The 26,260-nt window shown below is 54.9% G+C and overlaps 2 protein-coding genes across 15 annotated transcripts in view; one reads left to right on the top strand and one right to left on the bottom strand.

Annotated features, from left to right (window-relative positions):
• Baiap2 (BAR/IMD domain containing adaptor protein 2) overlaps positions 1 to 672 on the bottom strand; it is a 65,537-nt gene extending 64,865 nt beyond the window's left edge. For 4 of the 6 annotated variants that reach the window (XM_050140105.1, XM_050140106.1, XM_050140103.1 and 1 more), the window contains exon 1: positions 503 to 671. In XM_050140105.1, the coding sequence (XP_049996062.1) occupies positions 503 to 556 (54 nt within the window). In that variant the 5' untranslated portion in view covers positions 557 to 671. Of the gene's footprint in view, positions 1 to 502 lie in introns of all 6 variants that reach the window. The other 2 variants (XM_050140107.1, XM_050140108.1) reach the window with 1 other exon arrangement.
• A 145-nt stretch (positions 673 to 817) lies between these two features.
• LOC126500333 (uncharacterized) lies at positions 818 to 14,422 on the top strand. 9 transcript variants are annotated; one of them, XR_007591317.1, is made up of 4 exons: positions 818 to 1,139; positions 7,665 to 7,786; positions 9,497 to 9,611; positions 14,076 to 14,352. XR_007591317.1 is itself a non-coding variant. In XM_050140110.1 (4 exons), exons 1-3 carry the CDS (start codon positions 4,366 to 4,368, stop codon positions 10,185 to 10,187), a joined length of 651 nt encoding a protein of 216 aa, XP_049996067.1. In that variant the 5' UTR covers positions 4,063 to 4,365; the 3' UTR covers positions 10,188 to 11,105; positions 14,076 to 14,352. The 9 variants fall into 9 exon arrangements, 2 of the variants coding, with proteins under 2 accessions (XP_049996067.1, XP_049996066.1); XR_007591318.1 differs by lacking the exon at positions 7,665 to 7,786 and adding an exon at positions 2,956 to 3,045; XM_050140110.1 differs by lacking the exons at positions 818 to 1,139; positions 7,665 to 7,786 and adding exons at positions 4,063 to 4,572; positions 9,859 to 11,105.
• The last annotated feature ends 11,838 nt before the right edge of the window (positions 14,423 to 26,260 follow it).

Here is a 26,260-nt window from a genome sequence, read left to right as displayed (position 1 = left end):
CCTGCCCGCGCTCGACCTCCCACTTGGGGCTACGTCCATTAACAGCCGTAAAGGAGTTGTGGAAAGGGAAAGCCTGTTGAGGAGAAAGTGCCCAGAGGCTGGCATAACAGCGCCTAGGAGAGCCCTACGGTGCCACCGCGCCAAGCAAGCGCAGGGCGACGGACCGCTGCAGTCTGCAACCCCCACGCCGCCCCCGCTCCCTCTTCCCCTCACTCCGGGGTGGCAGAGCAGCCCAGGCTTCGCGCCGCTCGGTCCCTCTGGACGCCGGGGCAGACAGGCGTACCGAGGGAGCACGCGCGCGCGGGGGCCGAGCGCCGTCGGGGTGGGGGCGCCCACTCGTGCTCGGGGACTGCGCGGACCGCGGCGGGCGCAAGGACCCTGGGCGGGCGCGGCCACCTGTGACCAACCGAAGATCGGCCCACCCCACCCGCAGTCCGGGAGCCGGTGTCCGGCTCGGGCCTGAAGACTCAGGGGCGCACTCGGGGTCGCGCTGGAAACTCACCTTGTAGACATTTTCCGTGAGCCGGTGCATCTCCTCCGAGCGTGAAAGCGACATGGTCCTGGGTCCCGGCTACACCACAGACCAAAGAAGGAGAACAGGCGGCGCTAAGGAAGGCAACGGATACAGCAAGAAGAAAAGGCGCGCAGACCAGGACCACAGAGCTCGGCGCCCGGCGGCCGCGGCTTTTATAGCCGCTCAGGCCCCACCCCGTTTAGACCCCGCCCCCGAGCCCCGCCCACGCCGCGCCCGGATCACCGCCCCCGGCTGTCCGCCCCCGCCCAACCCAGCCGCTGCTAGGCAACCGCCGGGCCCGCTCCCGTGTCGTCCTTCCCATTGGTGGGTTTCGGAGGCGGGGGCGCAGGGCGGGGATAGAGGCGGGACTCGGAGGCCGGCTGCGGGCAGCGATTGGCCGGCCGCCGGGAGGCGGAGGCGCGGCGCGCGCCGAGGCCCTGGAGCAGCCTGAGGGGGCCGGAGCGACAGCCGGGCTGGGGGCGGGAAGCGGGGGCGGGGTGGCGCAGGAAGGAGCGAGCGCGGGGTGTGGGCGGTGCGGGGGGCACTTGGGAGGGAGGCGGCGATCGGGGCAGCAGGCCCGCGAGGGTCCCGCAGGAGTGCGCCGGTGGCTCCCGCGCTATTGCAGGTGAGTCGGCGAGGCCTGCGGTCACCCCGGACGGTCTTCCGGAAGGGAGGACTCCCGGGGCGGGAGTGGGTGGAGACGGAGGAGGGTGCTGAATTAGAGGGAGGATCCTGAGCGCAGGAGGGCAGGCGCTGGACGGAGGTTTAGGATTCTGAGAAGAGGACCCGGGAGAGGGGCGCGTGGGGCGTGGAGAGAATCCTGGAGGGTGGTACGGTAGGGAGAGGGGTGGGGGCGGGAGTGGGGTGGGAAGCTCCGGGGGAGGAGCCTCCCAGCCCAGCGGCTGGCGGTATCAGGAAGGCTTGGCGGAGGAAACTGACCAGGTTGGCACACGGGGTTCCAGCACAGTTCCTTTGGAGAAATATTTACATAAATTAAGCGAGCATAGAGCAATTATTTGCTTTACATTGTAAAACACCAGAGCTGAATGTTTCCTTTTAATTAAACATAACACTCCAGCATCCATTTCCTGGACAGCTGGTCACTCCACTCCTTCAGCAACCCAGAGGACTCCGTGGCGCGGCTGTCAGACAGTTCGCAGGGACTCAGACGGGTCCCGTTCACTCTGCTACACGTGTAAGAAGCACAGGGAGGGATTTAGAAAGCACAGGACAGAGATTTGGCTTCCCGTTCTTTCAGCCACTGGCCCTAGTGTCCTCTTTTTTCTTTATTGTTTGGATCATTTTAATCTATATCCCTGTGTATCTGTTTTCTCGGGCTATTTCGGTTGCAAGTGGCAGAAAGCCAACTTAAATTTTATTTTTGAACTTTAATTTTTCATTGACTCGTGCAACTGGTTGGTCACAGTTGCCCCTCCCTCCCTGTATCTGTTGATCTAGACCAGCATGGTATAGTGCCTGCTCCATCCCGTCACACATTGATCCCTCCCTGATCTGAAGGCCAACAGGGAGCTGGTGCACAGGGGTAGAGGCAGCCCCTCCGGGCTTGCCCCCAGAAGATCGGAGCCATAGAGGAGAATGAGAGGCGAAGGTTGGCAGGAAAAACAGGAGGTCTCTCTGGGAGAGGGAGAAGGGGCTCCCCCAGAAAAGTTCCCATGGTCTGGACCACCCCCCCCTTCTTCTGCAACAACCCAAGACTCTTTCCCTACACCACCTACCCACAGTCACCCTGTTTCTGTCCAAGGACCATACTCGCATGGGTGACAGACTCAAGCCAGCTGTCTTCCCGCAGCCTCAGGCCTGAATAACTTCCACAGGAGTCCACAGTGGGAAGAGGGGTGTGAGGACACTTGGGTGGAAATAAACCTGCATCCTGCCTGCAGCTCAGTGCACTGTGACCAAAGGCTGGCACAGACAGGACTACTTTGGGAGCAGGGTGGGGACAAGAGGAAGACAGTCAGGACCTGTCTTCATGTCCAGCCTACAAGGACAAGTCTCCTTCAGTTCTCTAGCGGGTAATCCTAGCCCGAGTCTAGACTTCAGTGATGTTCCCTGGAGCCTTTCTGAGCCAGGCAGAAAGTAGTGGGGGCACCAACGGTCAAAGTTCACATTGCTGAGTGGGTAGGGACGCTGTAAATGGGGCGTCCAGATCTACCAGGACACTGGCTGCAAGTGGCGTTAGGAGGCTCCTCCTTCCCTGGCTCCTCTTCATCCAAAGACCATTGCAAACCTCATCTTAGACCTTTTCCCAATACATCGGTGGATGGGGAATCTGCTTACTTTCCTAAAGGTTCCGCCGCCTGGTAGCTGGGAAATTATGGCCCGTGTGTGGGCTTGCACCCACTTCTGTCCATGGGGGGGGGGGGGAGGAAACCATCCTCAAGGTGGAACCATTGTCATCCGCTCTTCCTGTGTCTCCCCAGGAGGAATAGTAAGAAGCACTGCCCAGGTGGAGACTGCCAGCCGGCATACCCTCCCAGACCTCCCATGGTGCTCCTGGTCTTGTAGCTGAGGTGGGAATGGGGCTCACTGGTCCAAGTTCTGAGGTGGATGGGAGCAGCTCTGGAGAGTCACTGAGAGCCCAGACCAGTGTCCATATGCTGCTGACTTTCCTCTTTGGGGACTTGTCAGCCCTCCCTGAGTAGAGATTGGCAGTCCCCTAGCCATATGTAATCCACATATAATCCATGCATCCACTCCTCTGAGCGCCACGAGCCTTGTAGTCAGCGTGCGTAACACTGTGCCCGCGGTCCAAGACAAGACCAACCTCTGATCCACATTGCCGCGGGTCACCGGTTTAGGGTGGGCATCGCCGGAGACGGGCTGGGAGTGGGGAGCGCCCGTGTGTATGTCTCCACAAGATTATTTTTAGTTGCGTTATATAAGTGGCTTCATCCCGGCGTCATGTAGGAAGGGGGGGTCTCAGATTTAATTACAGGATGACAGCCTTTGCATTTCAAGCAAGCTGTTCTCCTGGCAAGGCAGGCACGGATTGGGAGTCTGTGCTCAGCAGAAGCCACCCTTGGGGAAGTGACCCCCGGCAGGCTGTCACCCTGCCTTCACCTCCTTCATTTTCAGCCACTTTGCTGAGCTTGGCTTAGGAGGGTAGCCATTTGTCTAAGGTCTCCAAAGATGGTGGGAGATCTGTGCCTCTTAAGGGGGAGCTTTCCACCCCCACCCCACCCCACCCCCACCTGGCAGCTCTTCCTCTCCCGGAGGGAGGGATCTCCCAATCAGAACTCTTCTGTTTTCATTCCCAGGCTAGAGCTTTTGTAATAGGTAACCAGAAAGTTCTAGTAGGAGAGACAGAGAGGTACAGGAGCTTGTGCTTCTGGGGCTTCAGGAAAAGCCTTCCTTTTCCCCCTCTACACCCCGGTCACCCATGTTGACTTTTTCCATTCTGCTTGGCAGGTGCCTGAGCCAGGCCTGAGGACAGAAGCCTTCTTGTCTGTAGGACAATCTGAATGGCTGGCCAGCTTCTTGCCTAGAACTTTATCAGCAAAACCATGCTGGGAGCTTGAGGTGGGAGTCCCACTCCTCCCAGCAGGAAGTCTGTTTCTGCTGCAATCAGTCACTTGGGTTCATCTGGTCTTAAAGGCATAGCCTGCCACAGTGGATGGGGACAGGTTGAGACCTGACCATGTCAGGCTGGGGGGATGGGTGCAGTGTGAGGAGAAGGCCTGGGTTTAAGGAGTTCATTCTAGAAACCAGTCAGCTTGCAGGGGCAGGGCAGACACCACATGGCTCTAGCCAGGTCCCCTAGCCTCCCCCATCCCCCAAAGCAGACCTTAGGGTGCTGAGCAGTGTTGGGAGGAGTCAGGGAGTACAGAGCCATGTGGAGGACTCACGGTGTTTTAGAGACTGGCACTGCCCTGAACAGGGCGCTCTTCCCCCCCAGTCTCTCCTCCCAAGCCCAGCAAGGACAGTACAGTAGACCCCTGGCCTCTGACCAGTGCTCCCCGTGGTTCCTTGTCCCCCATCGTGACCGAAGGCAGAGAGACCGCAACCCTGGGGAGCCTGAGGAGACAGGAAGACTGAAGGTACCCTGGAGTCCTGTTGGGTCCCGGTCAGGGACACTAGATCGAGCCTGGAGAACTCTAAATGAACTGTGGACTTTAGTTAATGTGTCAGCCCTGGCTCCTGAATTGGAGTAAATATATCACACTAAGGCAACAAACTAACAACAATAGCTGGGTGGGCTCCGGCCGATTTAGGATATCTGAGGCGCTGGGCTTCATCCCTGGGCTTAGTCCCTGGGACCTCTCTAAAGAAGAAAACAAAGAGGAGGCTGTGGAGTGTCTTTGCTCTGAATGAGGAAATGTAGACCAAAGGACCTTGCAGGGCCCTGGGCTACAGGTCAGAGGGTGCTGGGAGCTGGCTCTGCACAGGGCCCATCCCTGCCTCGCTAGAGCTGAGGTCTGGCGAGCAGTTGGGCTCTCCTGCTCTCCCAGACGGCGATGCTTCTCCCCCTCCTCCCAGACTGCACCTGGGCTTTACTCTCTGCCTGGCGTGGTTCGGACCTTGCTTCTCTAGCCTCCATGTGGGCCCTGCGTTCTGCTGTAGGAGGCAGATGAGCCCTGCACACCTGACTGTTACTGGTGTCCTGTCTCCGCTCACACCTACAGTGTGGCTGCAAAGAAGGGACCAGGCGGGGCATTTGCCTGGTGGGTGGAGGTGTGAGCCTGGTCTTTTGGTTTTCCAGAGTGTTACCTGACCCTGCCTCTGTCCTCTTAAAGACACTAGAAAGTTCCATTCACAACTGCGACCTCCCACAGAGCCTCCCCTACAGGCAGGCCCAGGAAGGCAGAGGTGTGGGAGATAGACCCTCCCACCCTGCCCTGTCGCCCTGGTATGGGGGGGGGGGCATGCTTCCCCAGTAACCACCCCCCTTATGTAATCTGCACATCACATCGGCATGACTCCAGGTGCCTGTGGGAGGTAGCGCGGGGGTGAGTGCAGGGGCGCAAACAAGCCTCGAAGTTTCCTTGGGTGCTTCTCCTCTTGTTACATTCCAGCGTCAATCCTGCGTCTGCCAGCTCGGTCACCCACTTGCCTATTAGAATACATTAACTGACAATGCAGACTTAAATAACTCGGGCAGGTGACGGGCTGCAGCGGCGGGCGCCCTCTGCACCGAACCCTTGTGCAGCTGGCCCAGTGAGCTCGGAGGACTGCGGTCCAGAGATGGGACCCTGAGTGGACCTGAGGTTGGTGGGGAGGTGCAGCCGGCAGTCACACACACATACACAAGACCACACTTGAGTGCTGGGATTCGGGTGCCCTTGGCAACACAGAAAGCCCACCCCACGTCAGGCACACCCGTTCCTTCTGTACGTACCCCGCTTGTGGTGGGGTTGTGCCCTAAATGGGTAAATAAGAAAGCTGAAAGCTGAAAAAGTGCTATTCCGGTATCAGGGCAAGACCACTCTGTGAAGCCAGCTGGAGCAGCAGGAGCAGCAGCAGCAGCTTATCCCGGGCAGACCTGGCTGTACCCTCCTGCTCCGCAGAGTGCCCTACATAGGCCGGAGTGGTCCCTTACCTTCCCTGGGATAGGATGAAAACCAAACCTTGCTTCCTGATCACTGTACAGATTCGCTCATCCCCAAACAAAACATCCCCTCTGCTTCCTTGTTGCTCTGCCTCTTACGTTGCCTCGAACACGTCTAAAGGTGTTTTCAGGTTGTGGCAGAGGACATTGTTTTCCAGACCCTGAAGTCAAAAGACACCCAACCCCGGAGCCCCGGGGTGTTCCGCCAGGTCCTTCCCCACTGCAGCACAGCCGTCCCCAGCTGGTCCTGCCAGAGTGAGAAGCCCAGACATGTACACGCTGCTTCCCATGCTCACAGATGGCTTCCCTGCCCAGGGCTGGCTGCTGCTAATTTCGGCTGCTGGAGGCTCCGTGCGCGCTCTCTCTTTTTTTAATTCCATGTTTATTTAAAGCCAGATTTTGAAATCTTGTCTTCAACTCTGAAATCTGAAATTTTCTTGCAGCGGATCTTCCCCCCCCCCCCACAGAGGACACAAAGTCTAGGGAGGTTTGAGAACAACTGGTCAGGGCCCCTCACAGCAACCATGTTGCGTCAGCATGGGGCTCAGGAGATCCCTCGAACATGTTTGGTGTTTCCATGTAAACAGGGGGAAGCCGTGTAGAGTGTCTGATCAGAGGCCAGCGCCTCCCCTGCTGCCTGGAGCTGCGGGCGGGGCGGACTGGGACAGTACTGACTCATCTCTGCCACAGGGCCTGTTGTGGCCCAGGACCTGGGACCCCAGTGCCAACCTTCCAGTCATCTCTCAGGCTCTCAGAGCTCCCCTTACCCATGGAAGCCACTTCCAGGCTCTTCCTGCTTTCTGGGAGATGCAGCCTACCCAGAAGGGATCCTGGTTTAGGGCTCAGTAGAGGACGTGTCCAGCTCACTGGTGTGTTGACACAACACTGGGCTGCTCTCAGGCGGACCAGTGTCCTGACACCCACAGTGGAACTCTGCCCCCGAGTCTGGGACCTAGAAGACTCCACCCCTGGCATGGTGAGGGTGCACCCAGTGCATGGCGCACAACCACAGCTCCCCTTGGCCAGGGCGGAGGCAGAACCTGCTCCAGGAGGAAGGTGTGCACCCAGGGAAGCAGCAGAGCGGCTAAGACACTGGCCAGGTTCCCCTGCCCGCCTCTGCCTCTTCCTCCCCAGACCCAGGGAGGGAAGTCTGGTCAGACAGAGATGACTGGGAGAGTCCTGGGCTGCTAAGCTTGGCAGTGCCGTGTCTGCAGCAGGCTCCTGTCTTCTCTTGGGGCTGGGACACAGAGGACTGTAGAACGCTAGCTAGCTGTCCCCTGTCCATATGAGAGGAATACTCTGTCCTTGCCAGGAAACCATGGCTCCAAAAGGACAGGCGCAGCATCTCACCCCCGTCCAACCAAAGGTCAGCCGTCCAGCCTTTCCAAATGTCACTCTGCAGCCAAAGCTGGCAGGAACGCGGAGCTGCCAATGCGCCATGGAATTTACTGCTAACGCTCACCCCAGGGCGGAGGGCTTTTCTGCGGGAGCCAACAAAATCCTTTCTGCTCAGCCTGAGGAGTTGGCTTTCTGAGTTTCAGAGCCGGTCTTGGTGAACTTGGTGGTGTTTCCCTGTCTTCCCAGGCTCCCAGTGTTTCCAAGGAGAACACCCCATATTCTGGATTCCAGAGGCTTAGGCAGGACACAGGCTCAGAGCTCCAGAGCCCTGAAGTTGAACTGTGTGACCTGGCCATTTCTTCAGATGTGTGCGTATGTGTGTGTGTCCGTGTGTGTGTACCCATGTGTGTGTATCAGTGTGTATCCGTGTGTGTGTATCCGTGTGTATGTATCCATGTGTGTGTATCCGTGTGTATGTATCCGTGTGTATGTATCCGTGTGTGTGTATCCATGTGTATGTATCCGTGTGTGTGTATCCGTGTGTGTGTATCCGTGTGTGTGTCCGTCCATGTTCTTGAGCACTGTGTCGCTGTTGACATGAGAACAATTGGAGCAGAGCCCGTGAGTGGCTCCTGGGCTTCCAGCCTGACTGCTTTTATCTAGGACCTCATCCCTTTTGGTTTTACGAAAGACTTCAGGGATCCTTGCTGAGGACTCCCTGAATGTCTTCATCCTTCTGAGGGTTCCCTTTGCTGCCCCCTGGTGGAACGTCAAAGAAAGTCGCCCTGGCATGGTGAGAGTGGCTGGCAGACACAGTGCAAGGTTTCAGACTTTGTGAGACCGGGCTGCACCTAGGACGCGAGTAACCCAGGCAGTCGCCGACCCTTGGCTTGGCCCGGCTCCAGAAGGAAGGTTAAACTCCTCCCTTCAGCTGAGGGAGAGAGAGGAGGCAGACAGCTGCTGTGGGCTCTGCCAGAGCCTGTAGAGGGGACATGGCAGCTCGTACACCTACCAACCTGGGGCTTCCGGGGACTGCTGCGCATGCTGTCTTCTTAGGAGAGGGGTAAGTCACTTAAGGTGTGCAGTTCTGTCCGTTTGAGTGACAGGCAGTGGTTTATAACCTGTACCACCGCCATCTGTCTGCCAAGTGCAAAGTCGTTTTTTCTCTTCCCTCGAGAGTTTCATGTTTGCTGGCTTGGGTTTTGGTTGGTTGTTGTCCCTTTGTTTTTGAGATAGGGTCTCCTATAGCCTGAGTTGACCTGGAACTTGTGGTGTGGTTGAGCTTCCCAGGCCTCCCGTTGCCACCTCCCAAGTGTTAGGAGCTGGGATTGAAGGTGGCGCGCATGTGTGAGGTGCAGGCCCAGCCTGGCACGCTGAGCAGCGTGGCGCTCCCCCGGACAAGCCATGTCCTCAGCCTGGAACTGATTGTCGTGGAGACTCTGTGCTCAACTCGCAAGGAGCTGGCTGCCATTCTCCCCTCTCTGGGGATCCTTGAGGCTGCCAGGTCCCCTCTATCCTCACCAGCATACCTTACCCCCCCCCCCCCCGTTGTTTTAGACCATAACCACCCTGGTGAGCAGGAGAGGAGCCGTTGATTTCCTTACCGTCTCCCTGGTGGCTGATGAGGGGCTTGCAGCCTCTTCTCTGGGTTTCGTTTGTTATGATGACTTTATCCCATGGAGAACATCATAGGTGAACATGCATCTACATGACTCCTAATGTAGTCACCCCCCCAACGCCACCCATACCCCCTCCCACATTCATGATCTCGTCTTTGTTGTTATTGTTACATGTATGTTTAATGTGTATATGTACACACAAATAGAAATAATCCCTGAGTCCCTTAGCTTTGAGTCTGTGCACCTATGTCCAGAGCTGACCTCTTAGGACTGGACAGAAGTCTTCTCTTTTTGTTTTTCGAGACAGGGTTTCTCTGTGTAACAGTCTTAACTGTCCTGGAACTAGCTCTGTAGACCAGGCTGGTCTCAGACTCAACAGAGATCTGCCTGCCTCTGCCTCCCAAGTGCTGGGATTAAAGGTGTGCGCCACCACCGCCTGACTGAGTCTTCTCCTTTCAGAAAAGAGCCACAGCCTTCACTCCAGTGCTTCCATCATATGGGAAGGAGCATGCAGGTCAGGTGCCTCGGGACAGCCAGCCCTGGCAGTGCCCACTGACGCAGCCATGTGAGTCGGGTAAGGGAGAAGTTCCCAGCTGCTCCTTACAGACACTTGTGAGAGCCCAGGTTAGCATGGGCAGGGCTGAGAGGCAGCAGCCAGGGAGCCAGGTCAATCCCTGCCAGGGGACAGCACCCAGCACTGAGGGGTGGAGTAGGCAAGCCTTACTCACAGGGTGCTGGAAGGGGAATAGCGGCCTGGGACGAAATGGGTTTCCCCAAGTCACGAGCCTGAGGATGGGTGATAGACAATCTCTTCCTGATAGGCACAGCTGTGCTGTCTGCCCCTGGCGGCCGGAGCCGTGGCAGCTTCGGCAGGAGTGAACTTGTGGAAGAGTGTGAGGGAGAGGCCGGGAAAAGAGCTGCAGAAGCAGCTACTCCCCCCCCCCCCCCCCCGCGTGAGGACCAGCAATCATCAAAAGCAGAGCGGCAGCCCGGTGTCACCCTCACACTACAGCCATTGCTAACCTGGGGGGCTGCTGTCACCACACCCTGCACACGGTCCTCCAACCTCATTGTCCCTATAAGCAGAGGAGCTCTGGCTGGCCCCCAGGGGACTCCCACACTAGTGGAGGTCAGAGGACAGCTTGTCTGAGTTAATTCTCCCCTATCATTGAGTCCCAAGCATTGAACTCAAGGCCTCAGGCTTGACAGCAAGCGTCTCCACTATTTAACTGTCGCACTGGACTAGTGGAAGGGTGTATATTTGTTTGTTTGTTTGAGACTACGTCTCCTTATGGTTCTGGCTGTCCAGGAACTCGCTAACTTTGAACTCAGAGCTACACCTGCCTCTGCCTCTAGCCCTGGAAGTAAAGGTGTGCGCCGCCACGCCCAGCCCATTCCAGTCTCCACTCTTGTCTCTCAACTCCTCAGAAGTCCCTGTGCTCTTGAGCTAAAATGAGGACAATATAAACTATTTTTAAACAGTTATCACAGAAGTGAGCAGGGGTGACGCCTCCCAGAGGCTGAGCAGCAGGGAGCTGGGCCAGTGTCCTTGCAGAAGTGCTGAAGTCTGTCCCTGCAGGGCTGCAGTGGTCCCCTGCAGGGCTGTGGCTCAAGCAGATGTTCCTGAGAAGGCTCAGCTCAGCGGGAAGGGAATGCTTGTGGCCTGCTCAGGCTGGGGGCCAAGGGAGTTTCCACCCTCCCTCCCAGTTCAGCAGCAATGAGACTCCAGGGCCTCTGGCCACACAGTCACAACAGCAGCTTCATTCCTAGGTGACCGGTCCTGAGTCACAGACTGTGGGCTCGGACTTGTCACGAGCAGCGCTTACGGTGCGCAGCCTGGAATTCGCTGTTCGGAGTCTGGTCTCAGCCGAAAGTCTCCGTTATCACTACATCTCTGCTGCTTCCTCTTTTGAAAGAGAAACGGTGCTAAGTGGGCTCCAAGTCCGTGTCTGCACGCAGGTTGTCGGCCCACGATTCCCAAGGCTGGACTGTCGAGGGGTAGACTCTGCTGACGCCAGGCCAGGGGCCCCACATGGCTGCTCTTTGCAAATGAAGTTTCTATTTGTTTGTACGTGCTTTAAAATATATTTTAATGTATATTTAAAAGATTTTATTTATGGGTATGAGTCTTTTGCTTACATGTATGTATGTATGTGCACCACATGAAGCCAGAAAAGGGCATCGGGTTCTCTAGACCCAGCTGTGAGCCAGCGCACCTGGCTCTTACGGGCTGGGGGGGGGGGTGAAGCTCATTTTGCATGCTAGGCAAGCACTCTACCAGCTGAGCCACTTCCCCAGGCTCTGTAAATAAAGTTATATTAGAGTCTCACCATGCTTGCGCACTCACTAGCTCTGCAGACTTCAGAGACACAGAGGGACCACACTCCCAGAGCGTCCCTTCCAGTAGTGCTGGCGTTGATGCCCCAGCGGGAAGCTACTGGCCACCTCACTCCAGGCCTCACTACTGAGCTGGCTAGAGGGCTGCCTGGCTTTGCCATGGCTGCCCCTGCTTGGCTTCTGTTCCCGCGACCGCGACCCATTCTCCAGGGCTTCCAGCCGTGCCCGTGCTTTGAGCCCCTGACTGTCTCCTGTGCACTGAGAACCAAATGGTTCACCCTGGCCTGTCGCTCCTGTTGGTGCTGGCCCTCTGCCACCTCCCACCCCTGAGAAGCTTGTCGTCTTGAAGCAGAGACTGGTCTTCCATTCTCCACTCCTGGCTTGCTTTTGTCTTTGAGACAGGATCTCAGTGTAGTCCAGGCTATCCTCAGAACCACAGGAATCTGCCTGTTTTTGCCTCCCCAGTGCTTGGGTTAGAACTGTGTGTCACCACACTCAGCCCAGACTCCACTCTTGTCAAATGCCCCTCAAACCGTGGCTTGTCATTAAACCCAGTGTGACAGAACTTGGCAAGTGCCAGCTGCAGATGGTCAGCTCTGCTTCTGCTGTCCACCCCTCTGGACTAGCCCTGCTCTCTCTGTCATTGCTGCCACTCCCTGCTGCTTTTGTAGCAAAGACTGTTACATTTGTGTCTGCTTCGCTGGCTCTTGGAGCATTGGTTTTGCCTTAAATGACTCCATCTGATGTGGAAGTCAGTTTCCTGTACTTAACTTTTTTTTTCTTTTAAGACAGGATGTCTTAGTTACTTTACTTATTTCTATTGCTGTGATAAAGTACCATGCCAAAGGCAACTTTTTTCTTTTTTTTTTCTAGACGGTTTCTGTGTAGTTTTGGAGCCTCTCCTGGAACTCGCTCCGCTCTGTAGGCCAGGTTGGCCTTGAACTCACAAAGATCCACCGCCTCTGCCTCCCGAGTGCTGGGATAAAAGGTGGGCGCCACCAGCACCCAGCCTCTTGCTTTTTTTTTTTTTTTTTTTTTTTTTTTTTTTAGAAAATGGCCTCTGTTGGTGGTGGCGTCTTTAATCCCAGCACTTAGAAGGCAGAGGCAGGACGATCTTTGTGAGTTCAAGGCCAACCTGGTTTACAGAGTGAGTTCCAAGGGCAGCCAGGGATACACAGAGAAACCCTGTTTTTTAAAAACCAAAAAGCAAAAAAAAAAAAAGCTTTTGTGCCAGGTGTGGTGGGTGGCACATACCTTTATTTATTTATTTATTTATTTATTTATTTTATTTATTTATTTAGGTTTTTCGAGACAGGGTTTCTCTGTGGTTTTGGAGCCTGTCCTGGAACTAGCTCTTGTAGACCAGGCTGGTCTCGAACTCACAGAGATCCGCCTGCCTCTGCCTCCCGAGTGCTGGGATTAAAGGCGTGCGCCACCACCACCCAGCTCTGGCACATACCTTTAATCTCAGCACCTGGGAAGCAGAGCAGTCAATCTGAGTCTCAAGAGTGACCCCGGAGGAAGATCCCACAATCCCTCTGCACGTAGATCCTTGGATGACGATGGACACTGGTCCCCTTGGGTCCTGATTATAGCAGCTTTTGTTCATCCCTAAGGTCTTTCCTTTCACAAGCTGAAGTTTAGCTGGGTGGAGCCTTGCCCTGGGTTTGGCTCTCCATCTCCTTCAGCACAAGCCTTGGCTCCAGCATTAAATTTCCCGATGTCCTTTTCTTCTTTTGACTGCATCTCCTGCTTATTCTTGCCCCGCTTGCTTTTTTTTTTTTTTTACCATGATTGCTAATAACCGTGTGGCAGCCACCATGAGGGCTGCTTTGAAATCTCCACCAAAGACATTTGTCACTGTAAATCTAGCCTCCAGCAAAGTCTGAGGGCAAGGATAGAGAGCAGCCACATTCTCCGCCAAAATATCAAAAGATTGGCCTCTGGCCCAGGTGTTGACGTCTTTGCTTCCATCCAGGGGCAGCGGCACAGGCAGAGGCAGGGGGATCTCTGTGAGTTTGAGGCCAGCCTGGTCTACATAGAGAGTCCCAGCATGGCTAACTCTACACAGAGAGATCTTGTCTTTAAAAAAAAAAAATCCTTCCTTCTCTCTGAGCTTCTCAGCCTGGCCTCCACAGCACACGCTACTCTCAGCTGCGTGACCTGTTAAGATCTGCTCAAGGGTTCAACTGCTTTTCTAGTCCAGATTCTTCCATATTCCTCCAAAACCATGGTCGTGTTTCTGCACGGCACACACACACTCTCACACACTCTCACACGGTGCACAGACATGCACCACCCTCACAGGCTAACTCTTTAAAGTTATTGGGGAGCCGGGTGGTGGTGGCGCACGCCTTTAATCCCAGCATTCGGGAGGCAAAGGCAGGCGGATCTCTGGGAGTTCAAGGCCAGCCTGGTCTACGAGAGCTAGTTCTGGCCAGGCACCAAAGCCACAGAGAAACCCTGTCTCGAAAAACCAAAAAAAAAAAAAAAAATGTTATTGGGGACAGAGACAAGGCTTTTACCCAGGCAGCAGTGGCGCGCGCCTTTAAACCCAGCACTCGGGAGGCAGAGGCAGGCGGATCTCTGGGAGTTCGAGACCAGCCTGGTCTACTGAGCTAGTTCCAGGACAGGCTCCAAAGCTACAGAGAAGGAAGCCCTGTCTACAACACAAAACAAAAGGTTCTTGCTGTTCTTCCAGAGGACCTGAGTTCCGCTCCCAGCACCTGCATCACGATGCTCTCAGCCACCTGCAACTCCGGCTCTACAGGATCCGACGCTCTCTCTGACTGTGGCCGTCCCCACACGCGGATGCGGCATACACTCAGAAATCTTCTAGAAAACTATGAGCACGGATTGGGGTCTACTAATTCACGGTTCCCAGTCCACCCCCACCCCACCTTCCTGTCTCTCTGCTCCCCTCTCCTGCCTTCTGTTGCATCTTCTCATATCATTTTAATAAACCTTTTGGTTTTCTGGCTGCATCTCTCTGTGTGGATTATGAGTCATGTTGCTTTGCGTGCTAGAAACTGACCCCAGATCTCTCGTAAGTGCTCGTCCATGTAGACGCACCCCCGTCTTTTTCTTTTGAAACAAGGTCTCACGGCATTGCTCAGACTGGCCTAGAGTTCGGTACAGCCCAAACAGATCTTGAACTTAAGATCCTCCTGCCTCAGCATCTGAGGCTGCTGGCATGGCAGGTGCCCTGCTGTTTTAGTAGCCACACTAGAGATTACAATTGTCACATGTAAACTAGCGCCCCAATGCTTGCATTGCCCGTGGAGCCGTGTGCACTGTGGCTTCATGCCCTGGAATCTCACCGCAGTGTCCCTGTTGCTGTCTCATCATGTGCATTTTTTACGCTGCTGTTTAAACAGAAGAGGATCTCTCCACTGCATTTAGTTTTTGTTTCCTTTTTGCTTTTCGGAGACAGTCTGGCTGTGACCACAGGCTAGCCTTCATCTTGGGCTCCTTCTGCCTCGGTTTCCTGAATTCACAGGGATTTGGGGTGGTGACTCCTGGCGCTGCTGCCTTTTCTGTTCTCCCTTTTCCTGAAGATACAGATCGCTCTGACTGCATTGCCTGCATTCCTGAGGCGGGGCTGCACAGTGGTCCTAGGGTTTTCCTCCTCCTCCCTGTGGCTCCCTCTGGAGCCGAGGTCTCCCCGGATCGCTGCACTCTGCTTTGGAAGTGCCTTCTCTTTAAGTTTGGCTGCAGGCTTCTGGCTGCCATGTTTCCGATGAAGACCCTGCAGCCACCCAGCATCTCTTTTGGGGGTAGCTTTCCCGGGCTTGAGAGAGGCTTGAAAGCTACCATAAGATGTTCATTCCACACAGGATGCTTTGACACAGGAGAAAGATAACCCAGAGAAGATGCATCTCACCTCAGATAAGTGATTCAAAGCCAACCTGTCTGTCTTTCTTGATTGATTCTGTGAGTATGCGCTCCCGTCCCGTTTGCGCACACTCATCTACTAGAAGCTGGAAGAGTGTTTGGTCCCTTTGTGGAACACCTGGCTTACGTGGAGTTACATGGAGTTACGTGGAGTGGGGTCTGAACTCTGGTAGAGTTGACACTTTCCTGTGTAGGTCATTCACTGTGGTCTGTGTCAGCCCCGCTGGCTGAGCGGTGTCTAACCTGGAAGGAAAGTGTGTCTGCCTTCTTCACACACCAGGGAGAGTGGAGACTGCTGGGACAGGAACGCCCCAGTGAGCCTGATGCATCGCTCCTGAGGCTGGCTGGGGGAGCCAGGAACTCCCTCTGGGTATCACCCCCTTCTGTGTAGACAAACAGATGTGTTCTTATGGGTGCCTCGGGCTTCCAGCTGGGCCGTGGGGGTTACACCTGCCATCCCAATAGAAGGCTGAGGTAGACCGAGAATTGCCACACCCAGGAGGCTAGCCTGGAAACAGACTGTCTTGGCGCTTAGGGGGACTGGCTGCTCCCCCACAGTCCAAGCACTCACACTGGGCAGCTCACAACTGCCTGTGGCTCCGGACACTGAAATCTGATGCCCTTTTCTGGCTCCCACAGGCACCTGCACACACATGGGAGCATGTGTGCATGCGTGTGTGTGTGTGTGTGTGTGTGTGTGTGAGTATACAAAAATATACCCCTCCCCAAATAACTTTAGAGCCAAATGCGAGCTCTGAAATGAGCGTGGAGAAATTGAGATAGGTATATGTTTACGTTACCCTTCTCCCCCAGAATGTTTCCTAGCAAGGCACAAGGGGAACACTGATCAGTGCTGGAGAACAAAGTAGTTTTTCGTTTTGTTTGTTTTGAGGCAGGGTCTTACCATGTAGCTGCGGAACTCATAGAAACCCACCTGCCTCTGCCCTCTGAGGCAGCCCGGCCCCACATGGTTCTTAAACAGATCGTAGTCTGGAATGATCTACCGACATAGAAAGACTCATAGTGCCGGGTGATGGTGGCGCATGCCTTTAATCCCAGCACTCGGGAGGCAGAGGCAGGCGGATCTCTGTGAGTTCGAGACCAGCCTGGTCTACAAGAGCTAGTTCCAGGACAGGCTCCAAAACCATAGAGAAACCCTGTCTCAAAAACCAAAAAAAAGAAAAAAAGAAAAAGAAAGAAAGACTCATAGTGCCTACCCCTAATACCACCCGGGAAGGACGGATCTGCTCAGACAGTCCCCTCGGTGGCTGGTGTGAACCCCTGTCTAACCACAGACACTGGGGCACTGCTATCATCCTTCACCCCAGCTTTGCAAGTGAGTCCCTGAACAGCTGGGCACCATGGTGATGAGTGACTGCCCGCCTCAGACTCACTGCCCACTGGAGCTGATGGAGCAGCTGTGGGAGGCCCTGCCCATTGCAGCCATGGGGAAGGTGTCACCGGCCTCGGAACACCTGCTGGTAAGCGAGCCTGTGGCCACCAGCCTCTAGATTCCAGCCTTTTCTAAGTGCCACCAAACCAGGCTTCCTCAGCTGCACTGGTGTTTGTGGCTGCCGAGCTATTTCCTCTGACTGGTACCGCTGAACCATCCCCTCCCAGGCGGAAGAGAGAGGCTCCTCAGACTGGGGGACCTCACCGGATTGGGAAGGTCCCCAGGCTGGTAAGAGCGAGCAGCTGCCAGCAGTGGGCGCATCCAGCAGGACCTCTTCACCTCGGGTTGGACAGGACAGTGGAGTTTTCAATGATGTGGCTGCCGGGGTCTCCTTGCTCTTGGGAGGGCCCCTCACCCTGGCTCTGCATGTGACTCCCAATAAAACCTCTGCTCTACCACATGGACCTTGGGTGACATCCTTTCTTTGTCTTTCCCTGCCCAGCGTGAACAGATGTCTGATCATGTCTCTCTGGAAAAAGCCACACGTCACAGACTCTGCATGCGTTTTTCTTACTGTGTGTGGGGTATGTGTGTGTACCATGCTTAGGACACGTAGAGGCCATCAGACAACTTTATGTTGCTAGGGAACCAGTTCTTTGTCCCTTTATGCGGGTTCTAGGAATCTAGCTCAGGGCCCGGGGCACCCAGCACCTCCACCTGCTGACCCTCACAGGTCCTCTGTGTTCTGGTAACGTTGACCCAGGCTGGCCTGACTGGAGCTGTGACCCCATTTTGAGCATTGGCTGTCACTCCGCTGGCATCTCTCCTAGCTTCAGACCATAGATCCGACTCCCCTAAGCTGATACCCGTGTACCCCGAAGCCATCGGCCCCATCCTTGAGTGCTCTGTGTGCAACATCCATCCCTGAGACTGACCGGATCGGTCAGCCATGGCTCCATCCTACCCACAGGAACTCTGCACTGTGTACAATGGCCCTGGCCTGCTTCTCCTCTCTTTGGCCTGGGAGTGGGATGGAGACGAAGTGGGGCTAGCTGCCCAACCCAAAACCAGAGGGGTTTCCCCAGACAGCACAGAAAGGGAACAGAAAACAGCCAACTTGGAAATGGAGAACTCAGACGATCTATTTGCAGACAGATGATCTGTCTGGAAAATCCTAAGGGCTATGAGAATGGCCCAAACAGCTCAGGAGGGCTGTGAGGCACAGAGCAGCACACACCTACAGTGCCAGCATTTGGGAGGCAGAAGCAGCTCAGTTTGAGGCCAGCCTGGTCTACACAGTGAGTCCTAGGTCAGTTCGGGCTGCATAGAGTGACTCTGTCTCAGCAGCACAGAACCATGGTTGCATGTACCTACAACCCCTGCACTGGACAGCAGAGCCAGGTAGAACCCCAGAGGCACGGGCCAGACAGCCCCCCCAAACAGAGAGCTTTTGTCTCGAGGCAATGAGGCTGAAAGTCGCAGGTGGTGGAAAGACACCTGATGTCCCGCCCTGGCCCCTGTGCTGGTTTGAATGAGAAATGCTCCCAGTGGGCTTGGATATTTGAACACTTGGTCCCAGGTTGGTGGTGTTGTTCTGGCAGTGGCGGAAGCTCTGGGAGGCGGAACCTTGCTGGAGGAAGAATGTCCCTGGGAGGTGGACTCTGGGTTCATACTCTCTCTCCCCACTTCCTGTTTACTTTCTCTGCTTTCTGAGAGGGATGAAGATGTGGTCTCCCGGTTTTCACTTCTGCAGCCACACCTCCCTGGCCACTGTGGGCTCTTCTGTAAGTTGCCTTGCTCGTGGTGTTTCCTCACAGTACAAAGAGCCGCTGATGTGCCCCTCGTGTGTGCACCACACACACAGAGGAAAGCAAATTTGACAAAGCCAGTGTCCTGGAAAGGTAAGACTTGGCTGCGAGAGCAGACCGAGCTCCTGGGTCTGAAGGCTCCGGCTCGCTCTCGCTTGCTCGCGGGACAGCACTCTCGCTTTATCCACAGGCTGCGCCCCCATCTCCATCAGAGCTCCGCGCCATCTGGCTCCTTTGCAGAAACTGAGATGCTTATCCTAAAATTCATATGGAAATTCCAGAGCCCACAACAGCCCAAATGGTCTCATAAAAGAATGAAGTCAGAGCACTCAGTTCCCGATCTCAAAATCTACGACAGGGATACAGGAGCCTATAAGGCTGGCACCCTCCGCTGCCACGGGGCTCTTCAAGATCATTGCTCTGCCAGGATGCTAGAATACTTCGGTGGGGAAAATTCTCTTTCTCTCCCTCTCCCTCCCCCCTTCCCTGCCTCCCTCCCTCCCTCCTTCCCTCCCTCTTCCTCTTCATTTGGATTTTTTTGAGGGGAGGGGTTTCGAGACAGGTTTTCTCTAGGTAGCTTTGGAGCTTGTCCTGGAACTCACTCTGTAGACCAGACTGGGCCTCGAACTCACAGAGATCCTCCTGCCTCTGCCTCCTGAGTGCTGGTGTTTAAGGTGTATGCCACCACCGCCCAGATATCCGGTTTTCTTGTTACTCCACAGCTGGGCGGACCTGGAAGTCCTGATCTTCCAGCTTCAGTTGCTCAAGCGTGGTGACCTCTGACCTACTGTGCTGGACAGCGGGACATCTACTTATGAAAGAATGAAGTCAGACCTACCAGCCTCACAGCACAGACCGAGTTAACTCAGCAGGGAACAAAGCCTTAAGATAAAGTAATAATCCAGGCGTGCTGCAATGCCTTTAGGGAGGCAGAGACAGGATCTCTGTGAGTTCAAATCAGTCTGTTCTACAGAGCAAGTGTTGAAATAAGAGCGGCGGGGGCTGCGTCCCCAACACCCCGGCCGCTTGGCTAGCTCATGCCCGAAATAACACACAAACTGTATTCATTTAAGAACTGCTTGGCCCATGAACTCTAGCCCTTATAGGCTAATTCTCACACCTGGATTAGCCCATTTCCAATGATGTGTGTAAGCACCCCAAGGTGCGCTTACGGGGAAGATTCTAGCCTAAGTCCATCGTGGGTTGCAGCTGCCTGGGAGAGCAGAGCATGGCGGCTGTCCGGTCCCCCTGGAAGCAGCGCAGAGTCTGACCTCACTTCCTCTTCCGCCCAGCATCCTATTCTGTTTATTCTACCCACCTATGTTCTAAGCTATGAGGCCAAGCAGTTGGTTTATTACTTAACCAATGAAATCAACAGATTGATATATGACACTCCCACATCAAGCAAGTTCTGTGATTCTTTCTTTCTTTCTTTCTTTCTTTCTTTCTTTCTTTCTTCCTTTCTTTCTTTTTTTCGAGACAGGGTTTCTCTGTGGTTTTGGAGCCTGTCCTGGAACTAGCTCTTGTAGACCAGGCTGGTCTCGAACTCACAGAGATCCTCCTGCCTCTGCCTCCCAACTGCTGGGATTAAAGGTGTGCCACCACCGCCCGGCCAGAGCAAGTTCTACAGAGAAACCCTGCCTTGGAAACCAGAGGCCTAGATAATGAATGACCTTGGGTCAGGCAAGGGGCTTTTCAGTGTGATAGCAGAAACAATAGCAGCAAAAGAAAGAGCAAACAGTCGCCTCATCAAAATTAAAAAGTAGAACTTCAAAGAAACCATCAAAAAGTAACCATCTTACAGAATGCATCAAAGTCACGTGAGTTCTAATAGCCAGACTGTATGCAAGTTTTATTATTTCTATTTATTCATTGGGACAGAGTCTCAGTGTGTCAGCCAGACTAGTCTGGAACTCACAATCCTGCCTCAGCCCAAGTCCTGGGATCAAAGATGTCTGCCGCCACTCCTGGCTCAGAATAAAGAATTCTTACAATATAATAGTAAGACAACGTAACCTAGTTCAGAACAGGACATGTCTCTAAGAAGATTACAGGTAGCCACTGACATATGAAAAAAGCTCAAGTGTCATGAAGCATCAAGGAAATACAGCTCAAACAGAAGGGACAGGGCCAAGATGGCTCTGGTGAGAGCACCGAGCTCAGTTGTGGTGATATTTCAATTGTATTTTCATACAAATTAAAATTTGCTTGCCTGAAGATCAGAGAGTAAAACAGCCCCACTGGTCATCCTTATAGACCAGGCAGTGGTGACACACATCTCTAATCCCAGTGGCCACACTAGTTTGCCCTAGAAACTGGATGGTAGTGGTGCACACCTTTAATCCCAGCATTAGAGAGGAACGTAAAACAGGAGGAGACAGCTCTCACAGTCTCATTCTGAGATTCCTGGAGGTAAGATCGCCATTTTTGGACTGAGATCGAAGTAAGAGCCAGTGGCTGCCTGTTTTGCTTTTCTGACCTTGAGGCTGAGCCCCGGTCTCTGTCTCTGGGTTTTCATTAGTTGTGCTACAGTCAGTTCCCAGCACCCATGCCAGACAGCTCACAACCACCTGTAACTCCAGGGGAACCCACAGACTCTGGCTTCCATGGACATTACACATATATGGCACACGCGTGCGTGCACACACACACAATCCCCAAGGGAAAAAAAAAAAACACAAAACCCCAGAAACACACAACTCTGTGCACACCAGCTAGTGGACGGGGGAGGGGGAGGGTGAAAAGCCACCTTGGTGCGACTGTGGAAGGGGAAGCCCTCAGACGTCCTTTTGGGAATAAGAGGTGACGCAGCCACTAGGAAAAGCTGCAGGTTCTCAACAGAGTACACACGGTTTACCACTCACCAGGAAAAACAACGGCAGAGGCTTACCCCAAACTTACTTATAATAACCAAAACGTGGAAACAAACCAAATGTTCACCATAGTGGTGGACAACCAGACATGCCAAAGGAACGCTGTTTGGCTGTTGGGGGAACCGCTACACACTACAACAGACACCCCAAACAGGGTAGAAGACAGTCACGGAAAGCCAGATAGGGGACTGTGTTTTGTTGCTGTGAGGAAGGGACATCCTTTGGAAACCTGGGGTGGCAGAACCCGGATAGCATTCAGGTACCTGGCAGGTCGTCACATCCTCCAGGAAGGCTGGCTCCTCAGGACAACCAGAAGCTAGAAATGACTGCCAAGTGGGCTTGCAGTGCTGGGGTAGCAACCCTGTCTCCCCCAGGCTGGTGGGCTTGGCACAGAGTTGGACAATGTTAATGAGGAACACGGAAGGGAGGTGTTGGGAACTGCGGACCACCAGACCCTGAATTTCTTATAAACAACTTGTCTTCCTCTGGTCTGAGCAGCCTGCAGCTGCGCTGAGCACGAGACCCTGATAGCAGGGGAGTGGGTTCTGATGAGTCTGCAGCTGAGAGATCCCGAGAGCTGGCGCGTGGCCAGAGCCCTATATAAGCTGCCCCTGAGCACAATAAAGTGGGCATTCTTGGCACTCTTGTCTCAAGGATGCTGCCGTGTCCCTGTCTGTCTGTGTGTCTGTCACTTTCGGTGTTTGTGTGTGTTTTTAGCCTAGTTCCCCTAGCGCATAAGCGAGTAGAGCAGGGAATGGAACTGGTGTAGTTTTACAGGGCGTGTCCCCCGTCCCTGGGGATCCAGCTGTCCGGTGGCTCGAGCCCTGATCCATAGGTCCACCCTTGGAAGGAAGAGCCAGACAGAACAGCTTTCTTGTAAGCCTGCAGCATTGCCATGGCAACACCCTCACTCCCAGCTCTCCCTAACTGGTGGGAGCAAGCAGCCGTCCCCACCTACCTGAGGCCAGAGCAGCCTGAGGCCAGAGCAGCGCGTCCTCTTCCCACAGGTGACAGGGAGTGAGAAAGTCACCCTGCAAAAGTCATCAGCTAGGGCAAACAGCAGCAAAGTGATGAGTAGGTCCTCAGACAGGACAACCACCTCTGCCTTCCCCTGGAGCAGAGGGAGCCTTACCTCTGCCTTCCCCCAGAGCAGGGGGAGCCTTACCTCTGCCTGCCCCGGAGCAGGGGGAGCCTTACCTCTGCCTGCCCCGGAGCAGGGGGCAGCCTGACCATAGGGAAATCTTAAAAAAATGATAGGCTCACGCTGGTGGTCTCAAAAGCGGAAAGATGCTCCTGCCTCTGCCACTGGGGTGCTGGGATTGCAGGTGTGCACCGCCATGCCTGGTGCTTAGCAACAGCCAGCAAGCTGTGTACAGACTCAGTATCCCCCAACAAGTGTGGATGAGTCACCCACAACAAACTGCCACAAAGCACGAGAGAGGAGCGCACCCTGGGCACACACGGCCACTCGGGGCATTGACAGAGGCCCTGTGTAGACCGGCAGGTGCCATGGCCTCGTAGGTTCCACAGTGATTACTAGTATGTGACATTCTCAAGAAAGCAGACCGGTGGTCTGCAGGGGTGAGGGTGGGGAGGGCCCTGAATGGCTACACCCGGACCTGGGGATGGCTACAGGGCTTGGTGGCAGCTGTTGGGGTAGAGTGCTTGTCTAACCTGCAATGCAGTCTTGGCGTGGGCCCTCAGAGCTGCCAAACAGAGCGCAGAACAGCAGCAGTCGGGTTCCAGCGTCTGCTGCTGTGAGCTGGCTGAGCCGCAGCTGCCTCGAGGGAGGGGCAGCACTGTCTTCTCCTGATCTGTGAGAAACCCACCGTGCTCTGATGCAGTTTCATTCATTTCCATGGTTACCACACTCGGTGCCGCTTCCCCTCCAAGACCCAGGTTCAAATTTCATTGCCATTGTGATGGGAGCGCGAGATGACCGAAGGGGTCCGTGGTGCCACCAAAGGCCATGTTGGTGTCTGAGTGCCATGGTGTTCTGGGCGGCTTGCACAGCCACATGGGGCGATGGTGTCATCCGGGGCTGGGCTACTGCTGTGGGCCATGTTTGAGTCCGTGACTCAACAGCAGACAGGGACTGGGCTGATGCCCACGGCTGTTATCACGGTGTTATAGGAACCATGTGTGCTGAAATACGAGGCCTGTGCCGGGCCAGCCCTGTCCTTCGCTGACCCAGGAATGGCTCTTGCTGGACACTGCAGCAGGAGAGTTGAACCCCCACACTCAAAAGAGATGGCTCCGCTGCTCGGCACAGGTGAGGGAGAGCTAGCCCCGCCCCTCTCCCGACAGGAGAGCTAGCCCCGCCCCTCACCCAAGGGTCCTTGACCAACCCGCTCAGGTACTGCCCAGAGCCAGAAAAGACGGTCAAGGATCTCCGTGACTCCGGCAATAGCAGGATAGCCACGAGTTTTTTTTTTTTTTTAATTTTTGAGACAGGGTTTCTCCATAGATTTTGGTTCTTGTCCTGGAACTAGCTCTTGTAGACCAGGCTGGCCTCGAACTCACAGACATCCGCCTGCCTCTGCCTCCCGAGTGCTGGGATTAAAGGCGTGCGCCACCACGAGGGGCTTTGATGAGGCTCCAGTGATGATGGTGTGTCTGAGGCCTTGAGCCAGACCAACGGCTCCTGGCAGTGAAGGTTTGTGGGAGGCGCTGATTGGACAAAAGGATATCCTAGGTGACACACCGCAGCCCCGATGCCACCAGGATGAATGAAGAGGTGTTGTAAAGATGGAGGAGTGAGGTGGGCTTTTTGTTTTTAATTATTTTGGGGGCATGCTGCAGGAGTGTGGGGCAGATACAGAGGGACTGGGGTGCCTGATGTGAAATTTCCAGTCAATAAAGAATTATGTAAAGAAAGTGATTGAGGGCTGTCTAGATGAGTGGCCTCAGCTTCAACTCCCAGCACCCACAGGCCAGACAGCCCACAACCAGGAGAACCGACGCCCTCTTCTGGGCTCTGTGGGTACAAGCACACTTACATACACACATTCATGCAGGCAAACACTCATACACATAAACAAGAAGTTCAGAAACATTTTTTTGAGGAGCTGGAGAGATGGCTCAGCAGTTAAGAGCACTGGCTGCTCCTCCAGAGGACCTGGGTTCAGTTCCCAGCACCCACATAGCAGCTCACAACTGTCCGTAACTCCAGTTCCAGGGTATCCAACACCCTCACCCAGACACACATGCAGACAAAACACCAGGGCACATAAATTTTTTTTTAAAAAATTAAAACATTTTGAAATAGGCGATTAGATACAGGCTGCCAGAGGAGAAAAGCCTTTAGCATCACTCAGGGTAAACCCTGTTTGCTCACAGGCTGCCAGAGGAGAAAAGCCTTTAGCATCACTCAGGGTAAACCCTGTTTGCTCCAATACCAGGCTGCAAGGCAAGAGATGCCAGCTGATGGACCCAGGCTGGGAGGGGGGAACCACCTGCTGTACCACGAGCCACATTCCCAGTCTCTGTTCTTCAGACAGGGTCCTACAGTGTGGCCCAGGCTGGCCCCTGCCTCTACCTCCCTGTGCTGGGATGGCTAGCATGAAGCCACCATGCCAGTCTCGGGTGACCAGCCTACAGGATTCAGTCTGAGCTGCAGGCATGGGGAGTCTGCTCTGAAGATCTCACAGAGGAAGGAGCTGAGGTGCCAAGGCTTCAGTGGCTGATGCGGAAAACAGCCAGCTGGGTTCTGAGTTTGGATCTGAATCTCCCTTTCCCGAGCCAGGGTTCTGCGCAGCAGCCAGCCGAACACCAAGCGTGTGCCCATCCCATGAGCTAGCCTTGTTAGCCTCTGCCTGGATCTCTAGGCCACCATCTCAGGGGGCTTCCAGGGAGCACCACTGCTTGTCCTGAAGTCCCTCTGCCCCAGCCTGGCCACTGGCCCCCACTCGTGGCCCCACTGCTCACCTCCACATCTCCAGGGGTTGACTCTGCCACAAGCTTTATACTTAGCTCGTGGTTGTCATGGAACCTACACCAACTACACTGACAGGGAACCATGACAGAGCAAGGGGGTCCTAAGAAGGTCAAAGCTCACAGGGTCAGGGGTGAAACCTAAAGGCTACACCCCAAGTTAGGCAGAGGTACACAGCCATCACCCCAGCATCTAGAAGGCCGAGGTCAGTGGACAACATAGGCAGTTGTGCCACACAGTAAGATCTCATCCCCAAAAGGAGTCTATATTCACGAGACGGGACTCTTGGCTGCCCTGGGCTCTCTGACCTCCACCCAGCACAGGTCAGACACAAGAGCTGAGTGGAGGCTGGCCTAGCTGGGCCTCTGAAGTTCTGCCTGCAGCACCTGTCACCTCAACAGTGTCCACCTCTCGGTGTGGGTGCCTGCAGGGCCTAGATTTACTGTTGCTTCCTTGATAAAACTCCCGTGTGGCCACGCACTCCAGCAGCAGAGGTGGACAGAGCCCCCTCCTGGTGAACACGGGCACTGCAGGAGGCACACCTGCAGGTTCCACTGTCTCCTGAGAAGCCCCGAGCCTGCTCCATGGAGGGGACCTGACAGTTGTCTACCAGACAGGCTGTCCCCATGTGCACTGCGACCACAAACCAGTCTCTCTCTGTCACAAGGTGTCTCAGGCCTGGGGTCTGGCTGTTGGAACCAGCAGCCCCATGTAGGGATATGCATCATGCACAGGTGGCCAGAACCCTGCCCTCCTCTGCATTCACAGACAGCTGCTAGGCATGGCCGAGGTTACCCTTGGGACTCAGCAGCCCCAGACTTACATAGGGAGGAGCCCAAAGCCCCCCCTCCCCCCGTGCACCTGCCGCCCTGGCTTTGCCTAGTAAGGTGGCTGGGGCTGTTTCAGCTGGGTCATGGGCTGTGCTCCAATCTACCCTCGTAACTGCTCCTATGCAGGGATCCACAGCAGGACACCAGACTCAAG

Source organism: Alexandromys fortis, unplaced genomic scaffold (assembly GCF_014885135.2).
Source record: "Alexandromys fortis isolate MF-2015 unplaced genomic scaffold, M_Fortis_MF-2015_v1.1 scaffold_39, whole genome shotgun sequence".
NCBI classification, from domain to species: domain Eukaryota; kingdom Metazoa; phylum Chordata; class Mammalia; order Rodentia; family Cricetidae; genus Alexandromys; species Alexandromys fortis.
This window is presented reverse-complemented; position numbering and strand designations above follow the sequence as displayed.